Source organism: Oncorhynchus nerka, linkage group LG27 (assembly GCF_034236695.1).
Source record: "Oncorhynchus nerka isolate Pitt River linkage group LG27, Oner_Uvic_2.0, whole genome shotgun sequence".
Lineage (NCBI taxonomy): Eukaryota > Metazoa > Chordata > Actinopteri > Salmoniformes > Salmonidae > Oncorhynchus > Oncorhynchus nerka.
The window spans coordinates 70516913-70544867 of NC_088422.1; the positions used below are offsets into that span (position 1 = coordinate 70516913).

Sequence of the window (27955 nt, forward strand, 5' to 3'; positions counted from 1 at the left end):
CATGTTTCATTATTTACTTGAGGCTAAATAGATTTTATTGATGTATTATATTAAGTGTTCATTCAGTATTGTTGTAATTGTCATTATTACAAATCAAAAATAATAATAATTCTAATTGCTACAATTTTTAAAAATATATATATATTTTTTTAATCGGCATCGGCTTTTTTGGTCCTCCAATAATCGGTATTGGCGTTGAAAAGTCATTATCGGTCGACCTCTAGTTGTGACAGACCCGTTGGAGAGGCTACTGGGAGAGGCCTTTCTTATCAGTCTGCCCATATTGCGCCATAGGTTTGGGTAAAAGGGGCAACGTGGAAAAGTGACGAGTCATGCAGCATTAGAATGGCAAAATGGCTCCCGGCAGCCCACTTCCCAGAGAACTGAGCCAAATAGAGGGACCTGGCTCACTGGCTTCCGCCAATATGTAGCACATTCTAAGGCGGGAATGAACTTCAAACAACTGTACTGTAGGCCATTTTTTGTCATTTCTTCACAAGTGGAGTAAAACAGCACCGCTGAAAATTTAGCTGACATTTGGCTACAATGCATTATTTGATCAATTTTTATTTTACCTTTATTTAACTAGGCAAGTCAGTTAAGAACAAATTCTTATTTTCAATGACAGCCTAGGAACAGTGGGTTAACTGCCTGTTCAGGGGCAGAATGACAGATTTGTACCTTGTCAGCTCGGGGGTTTGAACTTGCAACCTTCCAGTTTCTAGTCCAACGCTCTAACCACTAGGCTACCCTGCCACTCCAATCTTATGTCCCCAAATGTAACAAATTCAAAAATGTTCACACAATGTTCTGGGGAAGGAAAATGTTAATGGCAGTGAAGTATCATTATGTAGTATGCTGGTTTGGACTCAAATCCCATGGGTTCATCCAGCTGGGCTTGATATTAATGCTTTCTGGACAATAATAATAATATAGATTTAAGTTTCCCCAATTGACAAGTAAAAAAATGCTATCACAATATCAAACAATTATCTAATTCAGAATTGGATCATTGGCCAACATTGGAATAATAATGCACATAGATAAAAAAGCCTACATGACAAAGTGTATGTGATATTGGCTACAAGCCTCATGTCCAAACCGATGCTGACATGGAGGCGCCAGAAAATGTAACCAAACTTTAATGAGAATTACATAAATATAGGCTTTGTTTGACAAATATAATGAAGGATAACTAACATTAACGTCTGATTCTGTCGGCATACTCAAAGCACTTCGTTCAGATCAAATGGTCACAAGACTGGAGAGTGAAGGATAGTGCATGGTGCACATCACCCACCTTGAATCTGAGCAGAGGTGGCCAACATTTTGAAAATATTTAATAATTAACGGTCTTTTTTATTGAGCTTATAATATGAATAAATAAAAATTGATCAACATTTTAAGCAAAACGGTCTGATAAGATTACAAAAAAAGTTACTGTTTCATTGTTTTTTATTTATTTATCTGCAGTGGTTATGAATTTAGGATCTGTTGTCTCAGAACTGTCCCAGAGTGTTTTAATCTGTAGACATACTAAAGTACAAGGTTGTCATTTTAATGTTGCAGTAATTTATAGGCTACCAAAAGGCGGCCAAACATCCTTCAGGAAAGCCTTAAAGAGGCAGTGTTTTATTTTGAGACAGATATCCAGTCATCAATAAGGAGTGCAGACAACAATGCCGTCTGATTTTCTTTTCTTATGGTACAAAAATACAGTAATGCATTTTATTTTGTAAAGTGGTTCCTTGTAACATACAACGATGTAAAAATTGCATTAAGACTATTTTTGGACAAGTGACATGTGGTTTTGGACAAGTGACAAAAAAAGGTTACTGTCAAGCCCTGTCCAGGGATTACGCCTTCTAGCTGCACCTTTTACACAAGGCTCCACACTAATGTGATTAAGCAAATTGAGTTGAGTACTGGCAACACTTTTCACACTACACACAACCAAATTCCCCATAATAATAATTGGAAGTGGGGTGGTCATTCTTATTGTTTGCAGAACCATGCAGTAATAAGAAGTCCATGTTGTTAATTTTCAATGACCCACATCTGAGGTTTCAGATACTCATAAATATAGGAATCTCCAAATCTCACACACACACACCAAACCCTTCTACCATCATCAATCAGTTTGTAACCCAACTGGACCACGGCCAATCAATGTGTGTTCATCTAAACAGGAATCTTTAGGGAAGGCGTTAAAATGTCGGTACAAACCTGACAAGGCAATCCCCCTCCAGACCAGACACTAACAGTGGGATAGTACTCTAGCCAGCCACGTGCTGGCCACAGCCTTACACTACATTGTAAAGATAATTATAGCCAGCATGGGGAAGGCAGGTCATCTTAATCCCAGTCGCACTGCGTAACTGAAGGTCTCTTGCTGCACACCGACAGCCCTGCATAGTGGGGTGAATTGGTCCTTCAATCGCCTGGCGACATTTCTTGGTTTGGCTCATTACAGAATAGCAGGGGCCAAAAACATATCTGCATAACATTACAGCCTGAAACTACATTTTTGAAGTCTTTCATTAGGCAACAAATAAAAAAATATTTCTAAACAAAACAAGTGTTGGTGGTGCATGGTGAGGGGAAGGTGTCCAATGATATGGAGCAGTAATGAAAAAAGTTGAAACAAGCTTGCTAACCATACAGAATCCTCCCAGCGCATTTAACTGTGGGACATGAAAGGGGAGGCACAGAGAAAAGAAAGTGCAGTTCAAGCATATGTAACTCTTTGCAAATGAGGGCCCAACATTGCTGAAATGGCACTACAAGCGACAAACAGCCAGCCACAATCCAACGGCCTCAGGACAGCTAATACAATCACAACAGAAAGAACTCCCTTTGCCTCTTTCTACAGGCGTGCCACACGTACCACACTAAGCTTCCCTCGCTGTTCGTTTGGATTGAGGATTACCACAAAATGGCCATCTGTATAACTTCAACATGCTCCAGTGAGATGGCGTGCACACACACACTTAATGAATATGGTTACAGATCAGGGAGCGGGGCTTACATTCTAAGGTGGGATCCATATGAAATATAAAGCACGATGACATTGTCGCTGATAAAAGGAGCTAAAACAGGTAAACTGAACACATGCTCATTTCTAATGTTTGTATACTTTACGTCAATAGAGTAGAATGATAATCATATATTGCCGATAGCATTCAATGAGGCTTCTGCTTAACAATTAAACAAAAACACATCTAAAGTTTGCTTTATGAGGAAGTGGATGGCTTAGAGGAGTGGGGGTGTATTAGAACATATGTCAAACAAGAGCCAGTCAAATTGGGGCGGCAGGGTAGCCTAGTGGTTAGAGTGTTGGACTAGTAACCGAAAGGTTGCAAGTTCGAATCCCCGAGCTGACAAGGTACAAATCTGTCGTTCTGCCCCTTAACAGGCAGTTAACCCACTGTTCCTAGGCCGTCATTGAAAATAAGAATTTGTTATTAACTGACTTGCCTAGTAAAATAAAAAACAAGATGTTCCACTGGAATTTCAAGTTACCAGACATTACCAACTCCCACCTGAGGCATAGAATAACAATCCACAACACCCTATACCTACAAAGACTGGGACACCCTCATCACTACTACCCAGTGTTCCCTATTGGACTGGGACTCAGCCAGCCCGGTTCTGCAAGGCCTCACAAATTGGAATGCAAACTTGGCATGAATATGCAACACTACAAGTAAGGTCAAACATGTTTTGAATAAACCGATGATGCATGCCGGGGCTTGCGTATTACATTATTTTGAAGAAAAGTTAAGTACGATGAGCTAGCACAGTGAGTGATGCCCAAGAAGTGAGGAGACAACGTTAACTAAACACTGAGCAGAGACATGACAGAGAAGAACAATATAATTTATTCATTTAAGAGACACTTTAATACAGGGCGATGTCATTCAAACACTACCAGCAGCTGATTGGATTCTCTGAGGCCATGGTGTTGCAGGACCTTTCAAGGGTAAGACAAATGGGAGGCAGCTCTGCTCTCTAAACACTGCTCCACCCTGCTCTTCAGGAAAATACCTAACTAGCCAGGCAACTCTGAGCCTCATGATCCATTTCCATAATGTTGAATCAGGAGCCCACCATTCGAAAAAATGAAGGCCATCACAAAGATATCAGATCGTGCTTGGAAATTAACCATAATCCTTTCCGTTGTTTTTAAAAATGTATTTTTACTTTAACACATCAGATCTTCACTGTGATAAGAGGTTGCCATCTTTTTCAGTTACAAACCTGTAATTAGGTCTAGGTTTACCCACAACTACCCACTCCCAACCCGCACATTTGTCAGGTGACATTAAGACAATCCACCATTCCCATATCCATGTTGTTCACCAACTGACGAAACTGTGAAAAACTCAAATATGGGCATACACACAGTACAATATACTTAGGTAGAAACTATACAGGCCCATGAACCATTTTATGCTTGACGTCCACAATACGTGGAAGCATTTACTCAGCCGAAGATTCCTAGCACTCATTTACTAACTTAGAAAATGTTGTGATGATACTTCGGTACGCAACTCTCAGACAACTCACTGCTGTGGTGTGGAACGGTGTCCAACAGCTACCATTCCTCTGCCCTTTGGTTCAATCTAGCAACCCTGAGTCATAAAGCAAAGATGTGGCTTCTGCTGCTCCTTGTGCACAACCCATACATCGCAGGTACATTCAATTCTCTGCAATGGGCATTGTCATTCAATCAATTATCTTCTATGCCCCGAGACATTTTATAGTGAATCATAAAATGAGTGTCTCCCTTATGTGCATTCAATGCTACCTCGCTCAATCCCTGATACTAGAGCCTTATATTAAGAATATAAAATGGTAGGGCAGTGGACACATGACCTCAGGTGCAAAAACAACCCTCTCAGAATGACTCAGAACAAAAACCTCCCTTAGATCAATGGTTTACTATTTAGGCCTTCAGTGAGATATACAGTTTCACACATGCACCTAATCTTCAACCCCTAGCCAGCCAGCTATCTTACGTTCAGCAGCCCTGGTTGGGTGGACCCTATGGCACAATGGGAATTTGATATCTAGCTTAGGCCGACTCTGTATTGATGTAATTGTCTGTTGATGGGCAAGCATGCTAGCTAGGTAGTAAGCTAGTTATGAAGCTTGGCCATTGCTATAAACCATAATTGTTGAAAATAGTTGAGTAGGATTAAAAACACTTAGTAGTTGGACAAACATGGACATTGACGCATGACTTTCAGCCTTCGTCTCTCCCGAGCCCGTACGGGAGTTGTAGCGATGAGACAAGATAGTAGCTACTAAACAATTGGATACCACGAAATTGGGGAGAAAACGGGGTAAAATGAAAAAACATGGACACTGACAGATTACTAATAGTTAATTTCTTGTTGGCCTAACTAGTTAGCTGGTATTCACACCCCTTGACTTTATCCTTGTTTTGTTGCATTACAAAAACGGGATTCAAATTGATGTAAATTTTTGTAAATGATAGACACAAAATACTCTGTCAAAGTGGAAGAAAATTGTGAACATTTATAAAACAGGGATTAGATAAGTATTCAACACCCTAAGTCAATGCATGTTAATACAGTGTTCTCCAACCCCGTTCCTGGAAAGCTACCGTCCTGTAAACTCACTCCAACCCTAATCTAGCACACCTGATTCTAATAATTATCTGGCTGATAAGATTAATCAAGTTAGTTTCAACTGGGCTTGGAGCGAAAACTTACTGGAAGTTAGCTCTCCAGGAACAGGGTCAGAGACTCCTGTGTTAGATTCACCTTTGGCAGCAATTACAGCTGCAAGCCTTTCTGGGTAAGTGTAAAAGCTTTCCACACCTGGATTGTGTCGGCCGATTTTTAACATTTATTTGTAATAATGAAAATTACAACAATAATGAATTAACATTTATTTTAACTTAATATAATACATCAATAAAATCAATTTAGCCTCAAGTAAATAATGAAACATGTTCAATTTGGTTTAAATAATGCAAAAACAAAGTGTTGGAGAAGAAAGTAAAAGTGCAATATGTGCCATGTAAAAAAAAAAACGTTCAAGTTCCTTGCTCAGAACGTATGATAGCTGGTGATTCCTTTTAACATGAGACTTCAATATTCCAAGGTAAGAGGTTTTAGGTTGTAGTTAATATAGTATTTATAGGACTATTTCTCTCTATACCATTTGTATTTCATATACCGTGACTATTGGATGTTCTTATAGGCAATTTAGTATTGCCAGTGTAACAGTAAAGCTTCCGTCCCTCTTCTTGCCCCTACCTGGGCTCGAACCCGGAACACATCGACAACAGCCACCCTCGTAGCATCGTTACACATCGCTCCACAAAAGCCCCGGCCCTTGCAGAGCAAGGGGAACAACTACTCCAAGTCTCAGAGCGAGTGACGTTTGAAACACTATTAGCGCGCACCCCGCTAACTAGCTAGCCATTTCACATCGGTTACACCAGCCTAATCTCGGTGTTGATAGGCTTGAAGTCATAAACTGCTCAATGCTTGAAGCACAGCAAAGAGCTGCTGGCAAAACACACGAAAGTGCTGTTTGAATGAATGCATACAAGCCTGCTGCTGCCTACCACCGCTCAGTCAGACTGCTACATCAAATATCAAATCATAGACTTAATTATAACATAATAACACACAGAAATACGAGCCTTAGGTCATTAATATGGTCGAATCCGGAAACTATCATTTCGAAAACAAAACGTTTATTATTTCAGTGAAATACGGAACCGTTCCATATTTTATCTAACGGGTGGCATCCATAAGTCTAAATATTGCTGTTACATTGTACAACCTTCAATGTTATGTCATAATTACGTAAAATTCTGGCAAATTAGTTCGCAACAAGTCAGGCAGCCCAAACTGTTGCATATACCCTGACTCTGCGTGCAATGAACGCAAGTGACAATTTCACCTGGTTAATATTGCATGCTAACCTGGATTTCTTTAGCTAAATATGCAGGTTTAAAAATATATACTTCTGTGTATTGATTTTAAGGCATTGTGGTTTATGGTTAGGTACAGTCGTGCAACGATTGTGCTTTTTTCGCAAATGCGCTTTTGTTAAATCATCCCCCGTTTGGTGAAGTTGGCTGTCTTTGTTAGGAAGAAATAGTCTTCACACAGTTCGCAACGAGCAAGGCAGCCCAAACTGCTGCATATACCCTGACTCTGTTGCAAGAGAAGTGAAACCTTTTCCCTAGTTAAAATAAATTAAATGTTAGCAGGCAATATTAACTAAATATACAGGTTTAAAAATATATACTTGTGCATTGATTTTAAGAAAGACATTGATGTTTATGGTTAGGTACGTGTTGGAGCAGAAACAGTCCTTTTTCGCGAATGCGCAACGCATCGATTATATGCAACGCAGGACACGCTAGATAAACTAACAATATCGTCAACCATGTGTAGTTAACTAGTGATTATGATTGATTGTTTTTCATAAGATAAGTTTAATGCTAGCTAGCAGTTTAATGCTAGCTAGCAACTTACCTTGGCTTCTTACTGCATTTGCGTAACAGGCAGGCATCTCGTGAGGCAGGTGGCTAGAGCGTTGGACTAGTTAACTGTAAGGTTGCAAGATTGAATCCCCGAGTTGACATGGTAAAAGTCTGTCGTTCTGCCCCTGAACAAGGCAGTTAACCCACCGTTCCTAGGCCGTCATTGAAAATAAGAATGTGTTCTTAATAACGGACTTGCCTAGTTAAATAAAGGTGCAAAAAATAAAAGCCCAAATCGGCGTCCAAAAATACCGATTTCCGATTGTTGTGAAAACTTGAAATCGGCCCTAATTGGCCATTCCGATTAATCGGTCTACCTCTAGTTAGGACGGCTGTATCTTTGCAGTGACTGGGTGTATTGATACAACAGCCAAAGTGTAATAATAACTTCACCATACTTGACTCAAGACATTTCAGCTTTTCATTTAATGAATGTAAAAACATAGTTCCACTTTGACATTATGGGGTATTGTGTGTAGGCCAGTGAAATCTCAATACATTGTATATTCAGGCTGTAACAAACTCCCTCACGACGCCAGGACAGCGGAGTCAATCACCACCTTCCGGAGACACCTGAAACCCCACCTCTTTAAGGAATACCTAGGATAGGATAAAGTAATCCCTCTCACCCCCCCTCCCCCTGAAAATATTTAGATGCACTACTGTTCCACTGGAGGTCATAAGGTGAATGCACCAATTTGTAAGTCGCTCTGGATAAGAGCGTCTGCTAAATGACTTAAATGTAAATGTAATGTAAATGTAAATGTAACACAACAAAATGCGGAACACGTCAAGGGGCATAAATACTTTCTGAAGGCACTGTATATTATACCTTCAAATTTGAAACGTCTGCCATTCCTTGTATTGTAAACCAGGGGTTCTAAAACTTTTTGCAGCCGGGGCCCCATTTTGTGATAGTAAATTAATGTGGTACTCCCTCATAATCAGAACACAACTCGAATTTGATAAAAATAGCTTACAAGGAGTTTAAGACTTCGGTATTGCATGGTCAGATGAAACAAGTCTTGGGCCCTAGGAAGAAAGATTTTTAAAGGCCCGTCTCATGGCATTGAAGAGAATTTGTCGGTTTAAGCTCATTTCCAGCAATCAACATATTGTCATGTGGCAGAGATGTTTGTTGTTGCAAATTGAAAGCTAATATCTTAGCAGACCCCACTTTGAGAACCCCTGTTGCAAACTAACAAGCTGCTAGCCAACACTATTAGCAAGCAGACATTAGCAACAGAAAGTTATAATAGTTATGATAGAATATTAGCTCGAAGTGAAACTGTTAGCTTGCTATTATATTTATAACATAGCTAGCTAGTAGTGCTGCGCGATTAGTGTGGAGGTCAGTTTTGATTATTAAAAAACACTCACGATCTTCGATAATTCTTTGGGACATTAAATGCACTTTGAATTTTGCAGGTCAAATGCTGTGACAGAACAAAATAAACAATTAATGGAAGTGACTGTCCATTACTACTTATCAAACGGAAAGGTTGCAAGTTCAAACCCCCGAGCTGACAAGTTACAAATCTGTCGTTCTGCCCCTGAACAGGCAGTTAACCCACTGTTCCTAGGCAGTCATTGAAAACAAGAATTTGTTCTTAACTGACTTGCCTAGTTAAATAAAGGTAAAATAATGTATTCAATAAAATACTCAATCCAAGTCATCAATCTCATCTCTAGATCTGCTGCCTATCACTTAGATCATGTATTTTCAGGTAGACACCCCTTGAAAAAAACGCTTTTCGTGTCTGCTCCACATCGTTTTTATGATAGCTCAGTGCTCCAAACAGACCGGAAAAGTAGGCTGGCACGCAATAGATTGTCATTGTAGTCAGTCAGCACGTTTTCAGCGCCAAAGTATGTAGAATATTAGCCTGTTGAAAACTACAACTCCCTACTATGTCACACAGTTCAGACTTGAACTGATTTCTCTACAGAAACTGAGCATTGAGCTAAGAAAAAAACAAATTTGAATTAAAATAATTGAACCGACATCGGTCAATTAGTTTAAAAAATGAAGTGCTGGTGGTGTGTTCAGATTTCTATCCCCTGAAACAGGCGCAAAACCATGTAAACAAGAGCACGAGCTTGGCAAGTATACATGCGTCGCGTGCATGTATATGCAATGTGTTCATGCGAGAAATCTAACACTACCTGCACTTTGAAAAGTTGGTTTAACAATAATTTATTGTGGATATATTATAGTCTCATTCTTGCCCACGCAGACAACTGGTACAGTAGGTTCAAATGTAATTTTATTGGACATTCCAGCATGTAATTAGATGACCATTTACTGAATTAAAAACAGCTGTTCCATAGGTTGGTGGATTTTGAAATTCACCAGTCTGGTCTCCAGCAGGCAAGCTGAGCTACATGGATGTATACAGCCATATCTAGCTAGTTGACTAATGTTATTATACCTGGACAGAAGATATAGCTAGCTACCTTTCAATGTAGGATAGATAGCTAGCTTAGTTAGACTTCAGGCCGTGACAAGTCCCATATCTAGCTAGTTGACTAATGGTATTATACCTGGACAGAAGATATAGCTAGCTACCGTTCAATGTAGGATAGATAGCTAGCTTAGTTAGACTTAAGGCCGTGACAAGTCATTACATCTAAACAGATCATGGACGTCTGTCCACATGAGTCAGCTTCCCTTGAAAGAAGCACAACTAGCTACGTGCTCTAAAGGGGACATCAAAAACGGAGTGCACAATGCACAAGTTCCGAACCGTTTGCAGAATCATGAATGGTTCAGATTCGGAAATATACCTAAACCGCCTCTGATCAGGCCCACTGTAGCTAGTAGCTAAGTCATTAGCCACACCACCTGCGTCCGCACGAACTCTGGCTAGTTATCCAGTTAGCTATATTAAGCTAGGTAGCTAGCTGGCCAGACAAATCCATTACAAAGTTTACGTTTGACCATATACAATTTGATTAATACCTTGCTTATAACTCGTCGGCACTTTTACAATTCACTCATATCTAAATGCTAAGCTAGCTAACAAACAGTTATGGAAATCAAACAGGCCTGTCGCATCAGCCAGAGCAGGTGGGCCATGCACATACACGCAGCAATTTAACAACTACAAATTGTCAAAGGAAAATTACACTTGTTGGGGGTCTCTTGAATGTGGCATTTTCTCAACACAAACGTGCACACACGATTTTTTGCCCATTTTTAGATTTTCAACTAACCCTACTTCGAGTACTGTTGGCCAATTTGAATGGAGGCTCCTCGGGCCTGTACCATGCTGGTGTTTCAATGGGGAAATAGGCTATTTAGGGCAGCATTAGCAAGCAATTTCATCACACTTTTCAATGACACTAGTTACCACTATATTCGGCCAAGAAACATCAACAAATGCAACATTATTTAAGACTACTTTTACATTAATCTTATGTCACAATGTGAAACATTTAAAAATCCTAGACGTATCAGCGGCGTGAAGAGTTCTAACGTTACCTGGTTAACGTTACTCTGAGAAGCCATGCTCCCTGTGAGATTCTCTTTTCCAATCAGAAGATGGACGTTCTCCGGGGAAGGTGTTAGTTTTTTTGTAATAATTATTACAAAATACGGCCTAATTCGACATCTTTTTCATTTTCTCGACAATGGACTGACATTTGTATTTTTAGGTTGTTTTATTGCTCCATCATATCACGCTGCTTCCCCCGCCGTCGCCGCCATTTCTGTCTCGCCTCCTTGCTTCTGGCCTGCGCGCGCCGCGGATGGCTAGTGTGCTCTGGGAACGCGTGCGTTTACGTCCGGGTAGGAGGGTATAGTAGTGAACGTTTGACAGCTTGAGTAGGAGCTAAAAGAGCTGTCAGCTATGTATTATTTAGGACAGACCGATTGTGTTGTTATAACTAAGATTTACTGCTATTTCAACATTCCATCCATGCACATTTGTTTAAAAAAAAGGGGGAAATGTGGGGGGGGGGGAATTACAACTACTTTGGCACCAACCGAGCCATTGGCCTGGGAACCTGGAACCCTTTCTCTTAAAACCACCTGTAGTTATTCTGCAATAAAATCTAACACACAAAAACTTCTCTGCTGCAGCTACTACAAATTCAATCTTCTGTGATTTACTTTCCATCTGTGTGGCTATGTTATGACCATAACAATAAACGCAGAGAAGCCAACCTTACTAAAGCATTAACTGTTTGAATCCCTACTACTCACAGGGATAGCTCCCAGGTGGCGCAGGTGGTCTAAGATAACTGCGTCATTGCAGCAGCACCTGGTTCAAATCCAGGCTACAACACATCCGGCCGTGATTGGGAGTCCCAGTTGTGACGCACAATTGGCCCAGCGTTGGCTGGGGTAGGCCGTCATTGTAAATAATAATTTGTTCTTAACTGACTTGCCTAGTTATTAAATAAAAAATAAATACATTAAAAAATACTCTCAGGCTCCCTCACCATCTGCCCACCATCCTATCCTCTACTTTCATCACCGCATCAGCATAAGACACTTGCTGCACTCCCGGAACAGTCAACCTGTCTCACTTGCACAGGACATGTCTGATCCCCAGCAACATGGCCACTTCCTCCACCGACACTACACTCCCCTTTGTCCCATGCCCTCTAAATGCTGTTTTGGTAGTAGGGGTGGAGTTCTATAGGGCGTACAGGTGAGAGGGAGGAGCTTGGAAATAAAAGAAGTGCCGAGATACAGGAAAAGTAGAAGACGTAAAGAATACAATCATTCGCACAAATGAATCCAGATAAGAACCAGAATTAAGAGGTATTGTTAATTTCTTTATTCTATGATTCTTCATTCATCAATTCGTTATCTCAATGTTTGGTTCGCTTCAACCAACAGCATACCTGCGAGCCTTATCATTCGTCACAGGTAACATGAAAATGCATGTATTTTTGTTATCTTCATCAAATATACTAACACACATTATTGCCTAGTGCCCTCGAGTCACAACCTGGTCTCAGAGCATTTCGTATTATTCTGTACGTAAATCCGAGACACACCAGTTAGTATGTTATGTTTCGTATGGTATTAATTTGTGGATGTCCATTTCATATGATATGTTATGACCTTTGGGTTGCTAGACTCTCACGTCATACTTTCGGTTTTGCCATAAGTAACCATCTGTTTTTATGTAACCATACCAAACGTCATACTAAATGGAGTACCTCGGATTTACGTACAGAATAATACGAAATGCTCGGAGACCAGGTTGCGAGTCAGTGTCAGCATTTTTGTTTGACGTTTTAAACCATTGTTAGTTTTTCTATGTGTATTCAGTTATGTGCAGAATCATCACAGTATAATTAGAGTTGGGTCTGACAGTGATCTGCATCCTGGGCGGTTCTTACCTGACCAGGTTGGAAACATCCAGGGAAAACACCCCCAAAACCTGCCCCGCTTTCATTTGGCTCCTGGATGCATCTCTTCCTATTGGCTCCAGGCTGCTACCTCATTCTATGGGTCGCAGTGAGTCATGGGAAATGCTTCCCACTGGGCAGCTGTATCAGTGTCGCCGGGCGGTGCTACGCCCCGTAAAATGACGAAATAGCCACGAGACAATAAGAAGATAAGCATCCAGGAGCCAATTGAAAGAAGGGGTGGGTTTTTGGCGGGTTTCTCCTGGGCAGTTTTTGCCTGGTAAGGTAAGAACCGCCCAGGACGTGGGTCACAGTCAGACTATATTGTATAATTCGGGTTTCATCCCTGCCCCAGGGCTCCTTAAGGAGAGATACCCCTTACTGCTGCTGTTAGATTGCCCCCATCTTTACTCAGTAGTCATTTCTGAATCGGAGGAATGCCACGTGGTAACTGTCACTAGTGCCAAGAAGCATTGCCACCAATGATTAGTATGGCTACATGCACAAACAAAATAGATTGGAATTGTCATCTGATCTCCCTGAAATATCTGTATGACACCTTTACACTAATACTCAATTGGTCATGGCAATGTTCATTCTAATAATTTTTCAGAGAAGTGGCCAAGAGACCAGACAATGCCAGAGGAGCAGATACCTGGAGAGGGATGAGTATGACGAGATGCACAACAGCAGGGAGAGGGACTGCACCCATGACAGAGAAAGCTCCTCACATGAAGAGAGAGACAGAGAGGCAGAAGAGAGACAAAATGGATGAGAGATACAGGGATGAGAAGGGCTCTGGAGATGACAGGAGGGACAGAGAGAAGGACTACTCTGACCGACAGCGGGATATGACACCCTGCTCTCACAAGGACCCACCACCTGACCACAGATGCGGTAGTCAAGGACAACAGAGAGCGTAAGAGACCATCTGACTGTCACAGAGTTGCTTCCATTGTTACCATCCTGGGCATGGGGTGGCAGGGTAGCCTAGTGGTTAGAGCGGTGGACTGGAAGGTTGCGAGTTCAAACCCCCGAGCTGACAAGGTACAAATCTGTCGTTCTGCCCCTGAACAGGCAGTTAACCCACTGTTCCCAGGCCGTCATTGAAAATAAGAATTTGTTCTTAACTGACTTGCCTGGTTAAATAAAGGTTAAAAAAATAATACTTTTTTTTTTTTTTAAATGGGCAATTCCACAGTAACAGAATGATGCAGAAACTCAGATTTTTCACTTTAGAATATATGCAAAACAAAAAACAATCATTGTAAAATCATAAAACCATACTGTACAACTCTATGCACAAGGACTACTTAATTTCCACCTTTACATTTTTTTAAATACAAAAACACATTTACAGTTTGTGCTGTCATTCTGTTACCAAACTTTGCATCTGCACTGTTCTTCAAGTAAATGTGTTTTTGTCCAACGCAGCCATTTTTATCTCAATATCAAATTTCTGGGTAACAATTTAGTACGTTACTGTGATTGTTTTCAATTCAAATGAAAATAGATTAGCAAAGAGGGGAAAACTGACAGCTAGCTGTTATACTGTAAACAGGTTTGCTGACAACATTACGGAAATTATACACACGCATCGGTGTAGCCGCATGTTATGACTCTGAATGGTCAGATAGCTGGCAACAATGACAAGAAGCTGCTTTGTGGGGAATCGTCGGTGGCTTGTTTCAGCTCAATGTATCTTGTTATTGATACCATGTCTTTTTTTAAGGTGTTTTGACTGATTTTATGTCTATGCTAATATGGTCAAATTTGCTAGCTAGCTAACCAACAAATGTAATAATGTGTGAGACAAGTACTCATTGTGAAAACGTATTTGTTTTCAATAAACATTTGGAGAAGAAATATAGTTTACATGTTCTCAACAATCGAAGCCAACCTTGTCAGTTTTGCCCCATAGTTGAGCACATTTAAAGGACATTTTATCATAATTTTCACAATTTCACAGTATTATTCCAACCTCAGTGTGGAAATTTACACAGTGTACAAAACAATAGGAACACCTTCCTAATATTGAGTTGCACCCCCTCAATTCATCAGGGCATGGATTCTAGAAGGTGTCTAAAGCATTCCACAGGGAGGCTGGCCTATGTTGACTCCAATGCTTCCCACAGTTGTGTCAAGTTGGCTGGATGTCCTTTGGGTGGTGGATCATTATTGATACACATGGGAAACTTTTGAGCTTGAGAAACCCTGCAGCGTTTATTTGACTTTCCAATCATTGGTTTTTGTTAGGCATATATTTTAAAGTGAAAAATCTGTGTCTGCATCATTCCGTTACAGTCTAATTGCCCGCATATACTGTACAGCCTGAGAAGGCTCCGGTTTCACGGGTGTCATGAAGTTGGCCTGGGGGTAGGTTTATGACAGTGATAAATACCTCTCCCCCCTTTTTCCTCTCTCTACCCTACTGATGTTACATTTGCAAAACCCTTGGTTAACATAGATATTCTGGGAACATCAGAAGGTGGGGGGAAAGGAATTATATTCTGGTAATCCGACCAATTGAACATATGCGGTGGTACTTAATGAATATGATGTCAGTTCGGTTGTCATCTGAGACAGACATTCTCATCAATGATAAGATGACAAACTCTACAGTGGAAAGTCTACACATCCGAGTTATCGGATTCACATGGAATTGTTGTTTAATTTAAATATTTGAATATTAAATTATTCGTGATGGGATGAAATGTGATTTTAGCTTCAAAAATGTGAGATTTTGGTTTTCATAAAGGTAGGGCTCTGCTCAATCAGTGGCCCACCCCTGTGAAGGGACATGGGCTATAAAACTTTTTAAACACGCCCCCTCTCCCTTCCTATATAAATCCTTGACAACATTATAACCTCCTGTTCCGAGGATGTGAGGACGACGGTCCGATGTTTGAATGGTTCAGATAATAACTACAGAACGAAGCCAACATCAGCGTGAGCTTTGGTTGCGAATGGTATTAACTTTGAACTCTTATTCACTACAGAAGTGATACCTCCTAGCCGTTGAGTTAGCAACTGCAAACACAGGTTAGGAAGGAACGGACAGAGTATCCCATCTATCACACAATGACGTTACTACAACGTATCCAATTGACCACCAGAGACATTCTTCAAAGGACTCGGTTTGGCAACACGGCCTTCCATCTACCACCAACCTACCGAAGTGCAGCTCAGAGTAAATATTTATTGCATTTTCCTTTTCCAAATGGGTGGTAATTTAGAATGCATAAGATATTGTGTTTACGATAGCACAGCTTCGCCCTTTGTTCCTCAGTCTTCCCGCTCTTTCACTCAAACCCAGCCCCTTTTCTTTTGTGTAACAAGCTGTCATATCTGTTCTGCCCGCCAGGGACATTTTCCTTTATGACGTAATTTGTAATCAAGTTATGATTAATTATGTGTATGTGTAATGAGTTAGGTATTTAGTAAATACATAATTAAACCCAATTTAGTATCGCTGATTCAACTTGTTAGCCAGGGTTCATGCAGATAACCAAGAATTTACAACTTTCAGATGAGACTGAATTAAGGTGACGATTAATATTGACTGCTATTGATGTAAAATATTACTAGGTCTTTAAGAGTTTATTCGGAAGATATCAGCTCTATAAATATTATTTTGTGGTTCCCTGACTCTCTAGTTAATTACATTTACATGATTAGCTCAATCAAGTAATATTAATTACTGAGAAATTATTTTATAGAATAGCATGTCATATCACTTAATCCGATATAGCCAAAGACACGACACTGGTTTGGGATTGACTCCTGTAATGTCTGTCTGCTAGTGTTTGAATGGCACATTGATTCTTGGGGTGCCCAAAGTAAATATGAACCCCTGGAATACAAAACCTGCTCTCTGCCATGGAGGGATGGTGTGTGGTGGGTTTATGTGGTGTAGTTTCAATGTCAGATTTGGCAGTCGTCAACTTCTGATTTTTTCTTTGCAGGTATACAGAAGCCTCCACGTCTCCCTCTGTGGGGAAATACTATCAGGCTCTGTACAATCTCAGATATGCCTTAACAGCCAGAGGCAAGTCATGTTTAAATTAAAGAATAAACAGCAACAACTTACACCTGAAATGTTGTAGTGGTAGAATTGTTTGTGGGTGAATCTCGCTGGTATCGTGTAGTAGGCGTTGTTTTGTTTGATTGGTCCTGGGATTTATTCACTAGGAACCAAACAGAACCAACTGGGGAGGGACCTACCTGAATTTGTCCAAAAGAAACTCGTTTTCGTTGGGCGTAAACAATTGTCGTTGCAAAACGTTTTGGACTAATGATTACACCCCTGTAGTAGGAATGTAGTTGGGTAGGTTGCGAATGACCTAACCAACCACATGACCACCCTCTCGGAGGGTACAGGGTATTTATGAGGGGATTGGAGTTGAGTTATAATATCTGTATTACTTAACGTTTAGGAGTTTTTGTATTCGGTTTCTTTCTCCAAATTGGTTGTTCATCCTTGATGTATGTTTAATTCACACTATGGCATACTGTCTGTTCTATCTCCCTCGGAGGTGGAATTTCCACTGAAATTAGCCATCACTCCATTAGGCAGTGTTGGTTGAACTCAGATCCGCCTCAATTTAGCTGCATTGTTGCATAATCCTCCCTCTCTTGTGAAATGTATAACTTGACCTTCAACTCAGCTCGCCTTCTCCCCGAGACTCTTACTGGATGATAAGTAATGAATTTAGCAATTTTTTATCTATTCTATTCAGGTCTATGCCAGATAATAGAGGTCTTTGTAAACCTGCTGATAGTCATCTGCTCAGGAGTGTCCTACAGTAACTCCGGGGGTTACCGGGACATGGCCAGCCTCGGGGGTCTCTACCAGTACTACTATGGAGGACAGGCTTTCACCGGCGCCTACACAGACAGGGTCAAGGAGCTGGACAAACTGTTCCACCAGCTCAAGCTACCTCCATACATCTTCAGCATGGCCTGTGGAGGGGCTCTGATGGTTTATGCCTGCATCACTCTAGGTTTGGGGATCCTGAGAGTCCCTTACCGCTAGACCCCTATGCTGCTGGGTGAGGCCCTGGTGAACCTCCTGATCGGCCTGGGCTACATCCCTGCCCTGGCCTTCTACTTCATCAAGCTGCAGGAGACCTACGACAACCCCATCTGTACAGAGAGGGAAGCGCTCTACAAGAGCAAAGGGCATCAGGGCTTTGCGTGTGCACTCAATGGAGCAGACATCGCTGGAGGCCTCTTCGGGGTGCTTGGAGTCACTGATTTCATCTTCGGAATGGTCTTGGCCATCCGTGCTTTCAGGGCAGTGCGTGAGATGAAGAGACCGAGAGCAATGGAAGATGGTAACTTATAAAAGGTTTGCTCACCCCCCACTGTGAATATAAAGGATACAAATGTAGGGTTGAGATCAAATTCAGTCAAACAGCTATAAATATTTGTGCATTTTTATGAACTGTGATTGATTTTTTTTTTTAAGTGTTTAACTGTAAAAAGAGCAATTTTGTACATTTGTGACTTTTGTTCTAAGTTTTATAAACTTTAAAAACACGCACACTTATTTTACTAAATGTTACAGATGTGAGACATCTACAGTGTCACAAACATTCTTTACTAATAAAAATCTTAAACAGATTTTTTCTCTTCCTCATGAACCCTCTTGCCTAGAATATCTCCATCTTACCTTGAATAATAGTTATTGTCTGTGGGACTGAAAACAAATCTTTATTGGTGTGGAGTAAAGCAAAGAGATCAGGGGTGTATTCATTCCGCCGATTCTGTTGCAAAAAGCTTCTTAAACGGAAGCGAACGGGAAGGGATCTACCTGAATTGATCCAATAAAAATCTAATTTTTCTTCTATTTGGTTTTGAATCGGTTTCCATAGTGCAGCTCAGAAGCAAATCCATGGTGTTTCTGAGGACAGTGTCTGGCCAACGCTATCATCAGAAAGACAACCGAGGGGAAACGATAGAAATGCACCAAGGCCCAGGTTTTTCACAGTATAAATTTTTATTGCTACTTGGCTGAAAGTAAATTAAAAATACAGCTTTTCTGCTCAAAACTAGTCATAGCAGCATCTCAAATGAAATAATAAACCATCGCCCACTCAATTTTAAGGAGTACAATTCTGGCAGACAAACAGCAAAAGTGCTCATGGTTAGTCCTTTTCCTAAATTATAAAACACAAGGTATCCTGAAACTATGTAGCAGTTTTCTGCATGCTAAAATATAAACAAAAGTATTTAGATATGCTCCAGATATTCAAAACAATGCCTTGGCTTACAAACATAATGTTAACATTATGTACAAAGTAATCACATAGGACTGTATATATTTTATATTTATATGCATTTATATATGGCATGCTTCAGACATTAAACACATTAATTATTATCTTAAATAAAAATACAATAATCTGTGACAGTATACTATAGAATCCCTTTATTCTAGATTCTGTAGTGGAGAAGGACCTATACATTTGCATGAAACAATGTACAAAAATAAACCTCAGCTTCTTGGCATTGAGAGAAAATATTCAAGCATCTCTAGAAAAGAAAGTACAGAAGGAAAGTTGAGATCAAACAATGTCTACTTTGGTCACATGTTAAACAATTGGAACGTCCCTCAATATCGGAACGTCCTCAATATCAGATTCTATCCAGAGTTCACCATAATCATTCAACAAAATGGAGATTCATTCTGTTAAATATAATAGCAACACATGCATGCACGTGTGCATACTTTCTCACTCGGACCACAATGACAAACAGGCAGGCAGCATGTTCTCCCTCTGTGAAGAGAAATAAAACCTATAATGTGTTTACAGAGATTGGATTAACTGAATCAGAAAAGCATTGACACCATAACCTACTTAAATATGCATACCGTCACACACACACTCCGCTGTATTTACATAGGATTATGGTGCACTCAGATCATGAACAGTAGTTGATCTCCTCTACTAAATAATTAAAGGGAATACTTTGCCATCATTGTGATGTCACCTTGATCTGTTACTCTGTGCCCCATCTTCCTGTAGCAATATGTACGGTTTGCATATGTACAGGCACATTTATTCCTCTATCTAGGTTAATGACCTTCTCAATCAATATTGTTTCTAGCTCTTGTTAGCAGGAGTCCATTTTTTGGTTCTTTACAAAAACAAGGGAGAGTTGACTAAATAAAATGGCAAATAATACTTGGCTAAGGATATGCAGATGCATGTTCTGACATACGGAATGCATTTTTGGCTGCTAGAGCACGTAGCATGGGTGCATTTGGGACGCACAGAGCTTAGTAGTGTTTTGCTGGCCCTCACTTGGCAAACTAGGGCCCAATTATGGAGCCTCTTAATCACCTTTTCTACATGGATCACTGCGCAGAAAGAGTTGACAAAAGGTCAAAACGCACACGATGGCAGAACACTGCACTTCGTGATTCACACACACATGCATACGCACACACAGACAAGAATGTTCAGTTACTACTCATTTTCATAGTTAAGAAAAAAGGATCCTCCTATTTTTAGGTCAGGTGTGTAACCTGTTAGTAATATGTACAGGTGACACTTTGCATATTTGATGTGAGGGAATTCATGTTCATAATCATCTACATTGTGTAGTGTATTTGAAGTCCAACTTCCTGTTCATTAAAAGGATTATGAGAACTTTGAATTCTCTTGTTCCACCAACCACATCAAAGACAATCACCTCTTCATACTGTTCTTATGTTCTCAACTTAAATGCCATATGAAAATGTCAAATGTGTGCAAGCGCAAATCTGTTTCTTTAGTCTGTCCTGAAATGCTATTTTTGTTTTCAGGGTGGAGGGCAAACCCACACCTGTGGTGCTGACATGTACCTGTTTTGCCACCTGAGGCACAGCAGGTGGCTTCCATTAGCAAACAAAGCAATATTCAAATGGCCTGCTTTCTGCCACTTATCATCCCTAGAATGAGCCAACCGTTTACCCCTCAACACCAGCTGCTGTTCCTCTCATGGAAGCAGAATGACTCAATACAAAAAAAGCCTTAAGACTTGAACAAGGAAGAACAATGCCTATCTTTGTGCTAAAAGACAAACTTGCATCCATCAGAAAAATCAGTTTTGTAATTCTCTCACACTTCACAATTATTAGCACTTCTATTGGATACTTTCTCTTAGAGAAGACATGATAAGTTTGGCAGAAGCCACAACAACGACAACTCAAGCCCTATGAGTTCATGTGCATTTTTGATAAATATCTCACATAATACTCAAATATCAATCTTTGAATATATTAATCTCCCTATGTACAAAGTGCTTTAAACAGTGTTCGATCCTTTGAAGAGCGGATTTTGTCTGAAGTTGGGACAAAATAAGTGAATTAGACTTACGTAATACATCTCATATTATAAGCACGCGGGCTTTAGAAAGGCAAATTCACCAATCATTCCAGTTGATAACGTTAAGAATGTAAATAGCCATTTCGAAGCCGCTGTGAGGTTTTTGAGCATCTAAAATACTGCCAATTCTACTAAACCTTTAGAATCCACCCCTCTGGTCCCAAGCCTTGTTCTACTGGACTGAAATGTTGCCTTGCTCCCTCTACAATTTGGAGAAAAGAATGCAAAATATTGGATTTTTAGGTGTTCTATGCTCCTGACCTTGCCACGTAAGGTCAAAAGGGCAAAACCAGCTCCACTAAAGGAAATAAAACCAACAGAAAAAGACAGTCCCCATCATCATTTGGACTGGCAGCGCTGCAATAAGGCTATGAACAAGCATAGAGAGGGTTGTAGCTAGCTAAGCAGCTATGGTAAGTACAACACTAGAACCATGCCACTAGCCTTTTCACAGTGGCATCTAGGAACACATCCTGGTCATTCTCTAGTCAGACCACAAGCCCCCTCTTACTAAGTCAGACTGTTGTCCTCTCTAGAATGGGTTAGGCAGTTTGGCACAAGGGGGAAGGGGGATAGATTTTGGTCTGCAGCTTTGTAAAATCAATGATGAGTCAATTAGCAGTATCTTATCCTCTAACATCGCCGGAGCACAAGTGCAACTTTATAGAAATGTCATATTCACAGTCTACTGACCCATATTATGCGGATGCCTTTATTCAAAGCAATGTCCATGACTGACATATTTCACCATGTCTGTGACAGATAAAAGCCAGGGCCATACTGTGGACCACTCCATACCTCAGCAACACTAAAACCATTAGCAAATGCCACAAATAAAGTCTGAACTCAAATTCTGATGCAAAATGAATGGCTTACACGCAATACTTTTTTTCACTCTTCTCATGACACAAAAGTGCTTTGCTCATTGTGATGTCATCACTTCATTATCCAGTGAGGTGGATATGTAATGTCTAAGTTAATGTCTCATTGACCCAATACATAAGAATACCTGTGTTTTTATTTTGTAAGTCAAAATAGTCAATACTTGAACCCACACCTGCATTATCCCAGGACACAAATTTGAGATGGATGCAATCGTTAGCTCCGGTGAGTTGATTTGTAGATTAGAGTATTGTATATTGTAGATTTTTGCTAAAAGTCCACATAAAATGGGTTTATCAGATTATGTTTCTCATTGGTTGGATGGTATTAACCAAAGGTCCTCTGACAGCTATGGAACATATGGAGGGCTTGTCTCCACAATGTGAAAGAAGAGTAAGATAACGTCCTCGTCAGCATTAGGTCAGGTGTCCTACATGCCCCTTGAACCGTTGTTCCTTCACAATACCCCATCTACTTGCCTCTAGCATACACCTGTTGAATTGATTTAGCGTTGCCACTCATGTGAGCTTCACATCACCCCTCTTACTCAAACCAGCACTTATTGTCGCCAAGACAACAATGAGCTTTTCTGTCCTGCCAACCAAAACACACTGTGCTTGTTCTGAATCTGTTATACAGTAGGTGGTAGTGGTCGTACAGTACACTGGTGATATTCACTGGTATATAAGGCAATTCATAGTTATCACCACCAGATGTCCCACAAACCCTTATTGAATCTGTCACTAGATCTATGAGAATGAAATATCTAATTATTTCAATGAGTAAATCATTATTTTTACTCTCTCTCTCTGGTCACTGACTTAAATTGAAGAGCATCAACCAGATATATCTATAGGCTCCAAAGGAATTATGCAAACTATCTTTGTATCAAATAGTACACATACATTTCACAACATACATACTTTAAATATACATGTAAAATAATATACCATGTTACATCCTCATTTTAGTACACTAGTCATGGATATTTTGTTCAGTTGACTGTGAAGCTAATGGAATGATGGGAACAGAATGATTCTCAAACCTTAAAAAACACTTTCGATATGTTGGTCGCTGCAGAGATTTTGCACAATGTCCTGGGTACAACAAACATGAAACTAGAAAAACTAAAGAAAAAAGGGGCTACACACCTCACAGTATCTGGACTCCTTAAATGATGGCACTCTATATGTGAAGAACATGTTTTTTCACCCATCATATGTAATGATTACTGTACAGTATCTAGTGTGCATTGTAGCGTCTTTGAGATATGAACACTGTAAACGATTGTTTTGCCTTTGTCGTCACCACTCATGTTGCCCATAAAACATCATTAATACACCTTTTTCTGTTAAAATTTGCTGACCATGCACTGTCACCGATACAGTGTTACAATAAGGGTTTTGAAGCAGTATCCCATATTGGTTCGGTACATGTGAGCAATGCACTGTCATGTTATTTTGAGTTTGCCTTTTTATGAGAGCTTGATGCTATTTTTGAACGTTATTTTCTGTATTATTCCTCCCAGCAAAAGGCTTCAATGGTTTCCAAATGGATACGCATCCTGATGCTGGGACTAGGCCAAGCAGGCCTTGTGATTACACCACTATGTGGTTCTGCACTACACTGCTCAGACTACATGTGTATATAGATACTAACTGTATTTCCCATATAGAGGATTATGGTGTAGATAGAAAGGGTCACATCTTAGTTTTTTTAGTAAATGAAAATTCTGTTCGTTTTTTTATCATCTGCTGTTATGTTCCTACTTGCCTCTAGCATACACATTCTGAATCCTCGTACCACAGAGTAAGGCCAGTCAGCCCAGTTTCCAGTCCTGACAGCCATGTCGTCTGCCATTGTGCAGTCAGATAGCGAGCGCGAGAGCAAGCGCAAGAGAGCGAGAGCGAGAGAGATATATATATAGAGAGAAGTGGCTGTACCATTGGTGGCCCCTGGAGGACGCTGTCACACAGTGATGTCCTCCTCCAGGGTTAATACTGATGTCCCCACCGCAACCCCCCTCCCCTCCATACACACACACAGGCAGGGAGGCAGGGACATCTGGGGCTGAGTCATCTACAGTAGGCACTTTTTCACCATTTGGTCGCAGGACTTGTCCCTGGGATCTAGGAGCCCCTGCAGCCCCCAGCAATGGAATGATAACACACTCAAAGGGATTCTTCTACTGTTTCATTACTTGACCTTCCTTCCAAGTAAAGGGAAATGTTGCAAACAAGTTCTGCAGTCTAAAACGCATGAGGTATTCTAGTTCAGGCTGGGGTATCTTTTCACAACCTCTTCATAGGTGGTGATTTCAGTGCCTGTTCAGCTCTGATACTCAGACAGTTCCACCAGGTTCATCAGACAGTTAGCTAAGCACCTCTCTACGTCTAACGTGACGTAACGCATTCATGTGTGAACAGTCAAGGCCCCACATGTCTTCATGACAGAGCTGAATGGAAACTTGAACTGGAATATCCAACCTGTGCCAGAGAGACCTCCTCTGCCCCCTGGTATGGCACTGTCACAGGACTACCACAGGGTTGCACTGTGCTCTGGCCCCCTCTAGAGGGCAGTATCATAGACTTCCTGCTGTAGGCCAGGGATAGGGTTGGGGGCGAGGTCCCGCTGGGGCAGCATGGGGGCAGGGGGGTGGGGGTGGTCCCACACAGGGTCTCTGATGGAGGGGGGTGTGAAGGGAGGTGGAGGTCCAGGGACCATAGGGCTCTGGCCCCTCAGCTGTTCCCTAACATCCTGCTCTAGACTGGGAGGCACTACCAGCTGGTCCTCGGGGTCCTGCTGGGCAGGGGCAGTGAAGTAACCCGACTTCTTCTTAGGGGCCTCCACGGCTACCTCGATGAGGTTGTGGCTATCTTCCGGGGCCACCACGGAGCCGTTGGAGAGCTTCTTCCCAAAGAGGCTGGAGGTGGAGGGGGACTTCTTCAGGTCGGAGATCTCCCTGCCACACACGGCCAGCAGGCAGCCGTTAGTGGCTGACACCACCACACTGTTCTGACGACGCATCTTTCCGTTGGGGTAGTCTGAGCGTGTCTTGTCCAGATTGTAGTCCTTTGGGCTCGCGGCTGGCCCAGAACGGATCTGGAAAGCACAGCAGTGGATGTCCACCTCCACCTCCAGCTTGCTCCCGTTGGAGATAACCCCCTCTAGTGGAGCCTCGTCATCACTGTCCAGCCCATTGTCAGACTGGTTACTGGAGAAGGTGGTACAGGAGGGCTGGCGCTGGAACAGGACAGGGTGGGGCCCCCCTACCCCAGCTGAGCCAGGTCCCGCAGGGGCACAGAGCGTGGCTGCAGGGTGGAGGCTACAGCGCCTCTCAGGTCGGACCGTGGGGCCAGAGGGGTGCTCGTCAGAGGCCGTGGAGCCCGCCTCACTCCCCACCTCCGAGGCCGAAGTCTCGCTGTTGAACTCTGAAGCGATGCCACTGCTGGAGGAGGGCGTGGCCGGGTCCCCTGGGGGAGCAGTGACGGGGAGGGGTGTTGGAGGGGGTCCCCGGGGTTCAGTACCAGTATTGGCGTGAGGGGTCTCACAGGTACAGCTGTCCTCCCCGATGTGCAGGGACACCACCACCGCCCCCACATTGTCCCGGCAGCCGTAGCTCTGGGCCAGCGTGCAGAGCTTCTTGGCAGCTGCGCGGGGGTCCCTCACGGCCTGCACGGTGCACACGGCCTCCTGGTAGGACACCTTCTCAAACAGCGCCCGGTTCCCCAGGATCAGGAAGTCATCTTGGAAACACAGGGGCTCGGTGCGCACCCAGGGCTTGGGCAGCACCCAGGGAGACAGATAAGAGCATCCCAACAGGCGAGAGCAGCATGTCACTCCACTCACCTTGTTATCCTGCAACACAATAACACAGGAGGGGACTTTTTGAATACAAATACAAATGAATACCTCTGAGCACAAGGCATCACATCAAACGTTAACTAACAAGTAGATCTTAATGAACACAAAGGCCCTCACAAAGATGTGCATTCACACACGCCTGACTCCCCACAGTACCTCAGTGATGATCGCCTTGCTGAGTTTGACCCTGTCCATCTCTTCGGTGCTCTGCTCCAGGCTGAAGACCATGGAAAGGGGCAGGGGCTGGCCATCTCGACACAGCACCGCCTGGCAGCTGCCCACGTTGGCCACCGTCAGGCTGAAGTAGCTGCCCAGCTCCGACGGCTCGTGGTGGATGTAGCAGAGCAGGGCAGATGCACCCAGCTTCTGACCAGCCATGCCCAGTTTCCTGCATCATACAACATACATCACAGAATGCAACTATCAGCACATGCCCTGCAATTAGCTAGCTTCATTGTTAAATAAACATTAAAAGTACACCATTATGAATATTCATTACGTTGTTATTTGCATATGTTAATTACTAGCTAATGCAGTTGTGAATTAAGTTAATCAAATGTAAATGAACACGAGATAGGAAGACAAGCCTACAATTGTACTAAGAGGCAACAGTAATTCATAGCACGGGCGCAACTTTCATTGGGACAGAGGGGGATATGTCCCCCCACATTCTGAAATTGCATTTTTGTCCCTCCCCAGTCTTATCTTTGGAATGTTAAAAACGAGGCAATAGTGTGCTTTAGGACCACGCGGACGCCTGGAGAGGTCGGGTACATTGTTTGGAGTGTTTATCCAACCGGATAATAAAAAAAAAAAATAATAATAATAATGATATACCCCCCCCCCACTTCAAAAACCAAAGTTACGCCCCTGATTCATAGAATACTGAAATTTGCCTACATTTGGCTTGTATTAGAGTAATACAAGCAAAATGGGTGTGTGTCTGTGTATGCATGATGCTCATACCTGTGTGAGGTGAGGAAGGTGTTACTCATGTACACACTGTCTACATTGGAATGCAGCAGCTCCTCCGATAGCACATCTCCCATGGTACACTGCAGCAGACGAGGAACTTCCTCATTGCGGTCTCCGTCGAAGACGCCATAGGCCGCCTCAACACTATCCCCAAAGCGGTCCACTGCCAGCACAGACACACACAACCTGTCCCCAAGGAAGAGAAAATACAGTATGTATAGATAAGATAAACACAAAAAGTGTAAACAAAATGTGTTTACATTTTTTGTGTGTAAATCCCGTTATACAATCTTGCTCAAATTCAAGCCAAACAGGAACAACTCATCTATACTTGAACACAGTGAGACAGAGCCCTTTTCCTACGGAGGCAGCAGGGGCTGAGTGTGACACCAGACACGGCCCCCTGTGACACTGTGGTGGTCATGACCCTGTGAGGCCCTGTTAGGGCAGCAGCCAGGCAAACTGGGCCCCCATCAATGATGCAGGGGACACTGCTTTATACCCATTGTATCCACAGGAAGTATTATGCTTCACCGCCTTCCCTACTATTAAACAAGATCCGCTGCCCAGGGGCCTAGATGCCAGGCCCAACAGACGTTCACCCAGGCAGTGGAAGCTGTGCTGGGGCTGTACAGTTAGATAACTAAGTAACTCCTCCATAGATGCATATTATAGCCCCGGGTAGGGTTTAAAATAGGATCCCAGCCAAGAGGCAGAGCAGAAAAGAAACGGGCTGATATGGACTATGAGATGCACATCCTCTTCTCAGACCATTTAATGTAGTGGTGCTCACAGCGATTCCCTGAAAAAGGAAATGCTTCTTAAAGACGCTCTAAAACCACACGTGATCTCATAATCCCATTTATACCCTCTCATCAGATTGTCATGAATTAGAGCTTCACTCAGGCAAAATACACTTTATGATGCTCTCTCGCATACATGCTCACTCACTGTCTCA

The 27955-nt window shown here is 42.0% G+C and overlaps 2 protein-coding genes and 1 pseudogene across 2 annotated transcripts in view; 1 reads left to right on the forward strand and 2 right to left on the reverse strand.

Annotated features, from left to right (window-relative positions):
• LOC115112254 (ubiquitin carboxyl-terminal hydrolase 10-like) overlaps positions 1-11302 on the reverse strand; it is a 37503-nt gene extending 26201 nt beyond the window's left edge. Inside the window, 1 exon segment of the mRNA XM_029639184.2 lies at positions 11019-11302. Within this exon segment, the coding sequence (XP_029495044.2) occupies positions 11019-11045 (27 nt within the window). The 5' untranslated portion in view covers positions 11046-11302.
• Positions 11303-12078: 776 nt separating this feature from the next.
• LOC115112539 (MARVEL domain-containing protein 3-like) lies at positions 12079-18526 on the forward strand (annotated as a pseudogene).
• A 363-nt stretch (positions 18527-18889) lies between these two features.
• The window catches only part of LOC115112255 (PH domain leucine-rich repeat-containing protein phosphatase 2-like), a 53157-nt gene continuing 44091 nt past the window's right edge, over positions 18890-27955 (reverse strand). Inside the window, exons 17-19 of the mRNA XM_029639186.2 lie at positions 26989-27183; positions 26179-26410; positions 18890-26016 (exon numbers count right to left, since the gene is read on the reverse strand). Of these exons, the coding sequence (XP_029495046.1) occupies positions 24727-26016; positions 26179-26410; positions 26989-27183 (1717 nt within the window). The 3' untranslated portion in view covers positions 18890-24726. The remainder of the gene's footprint in view (positions 26017-26178; positions 26411-26988; positions 27184-27955) is intronic.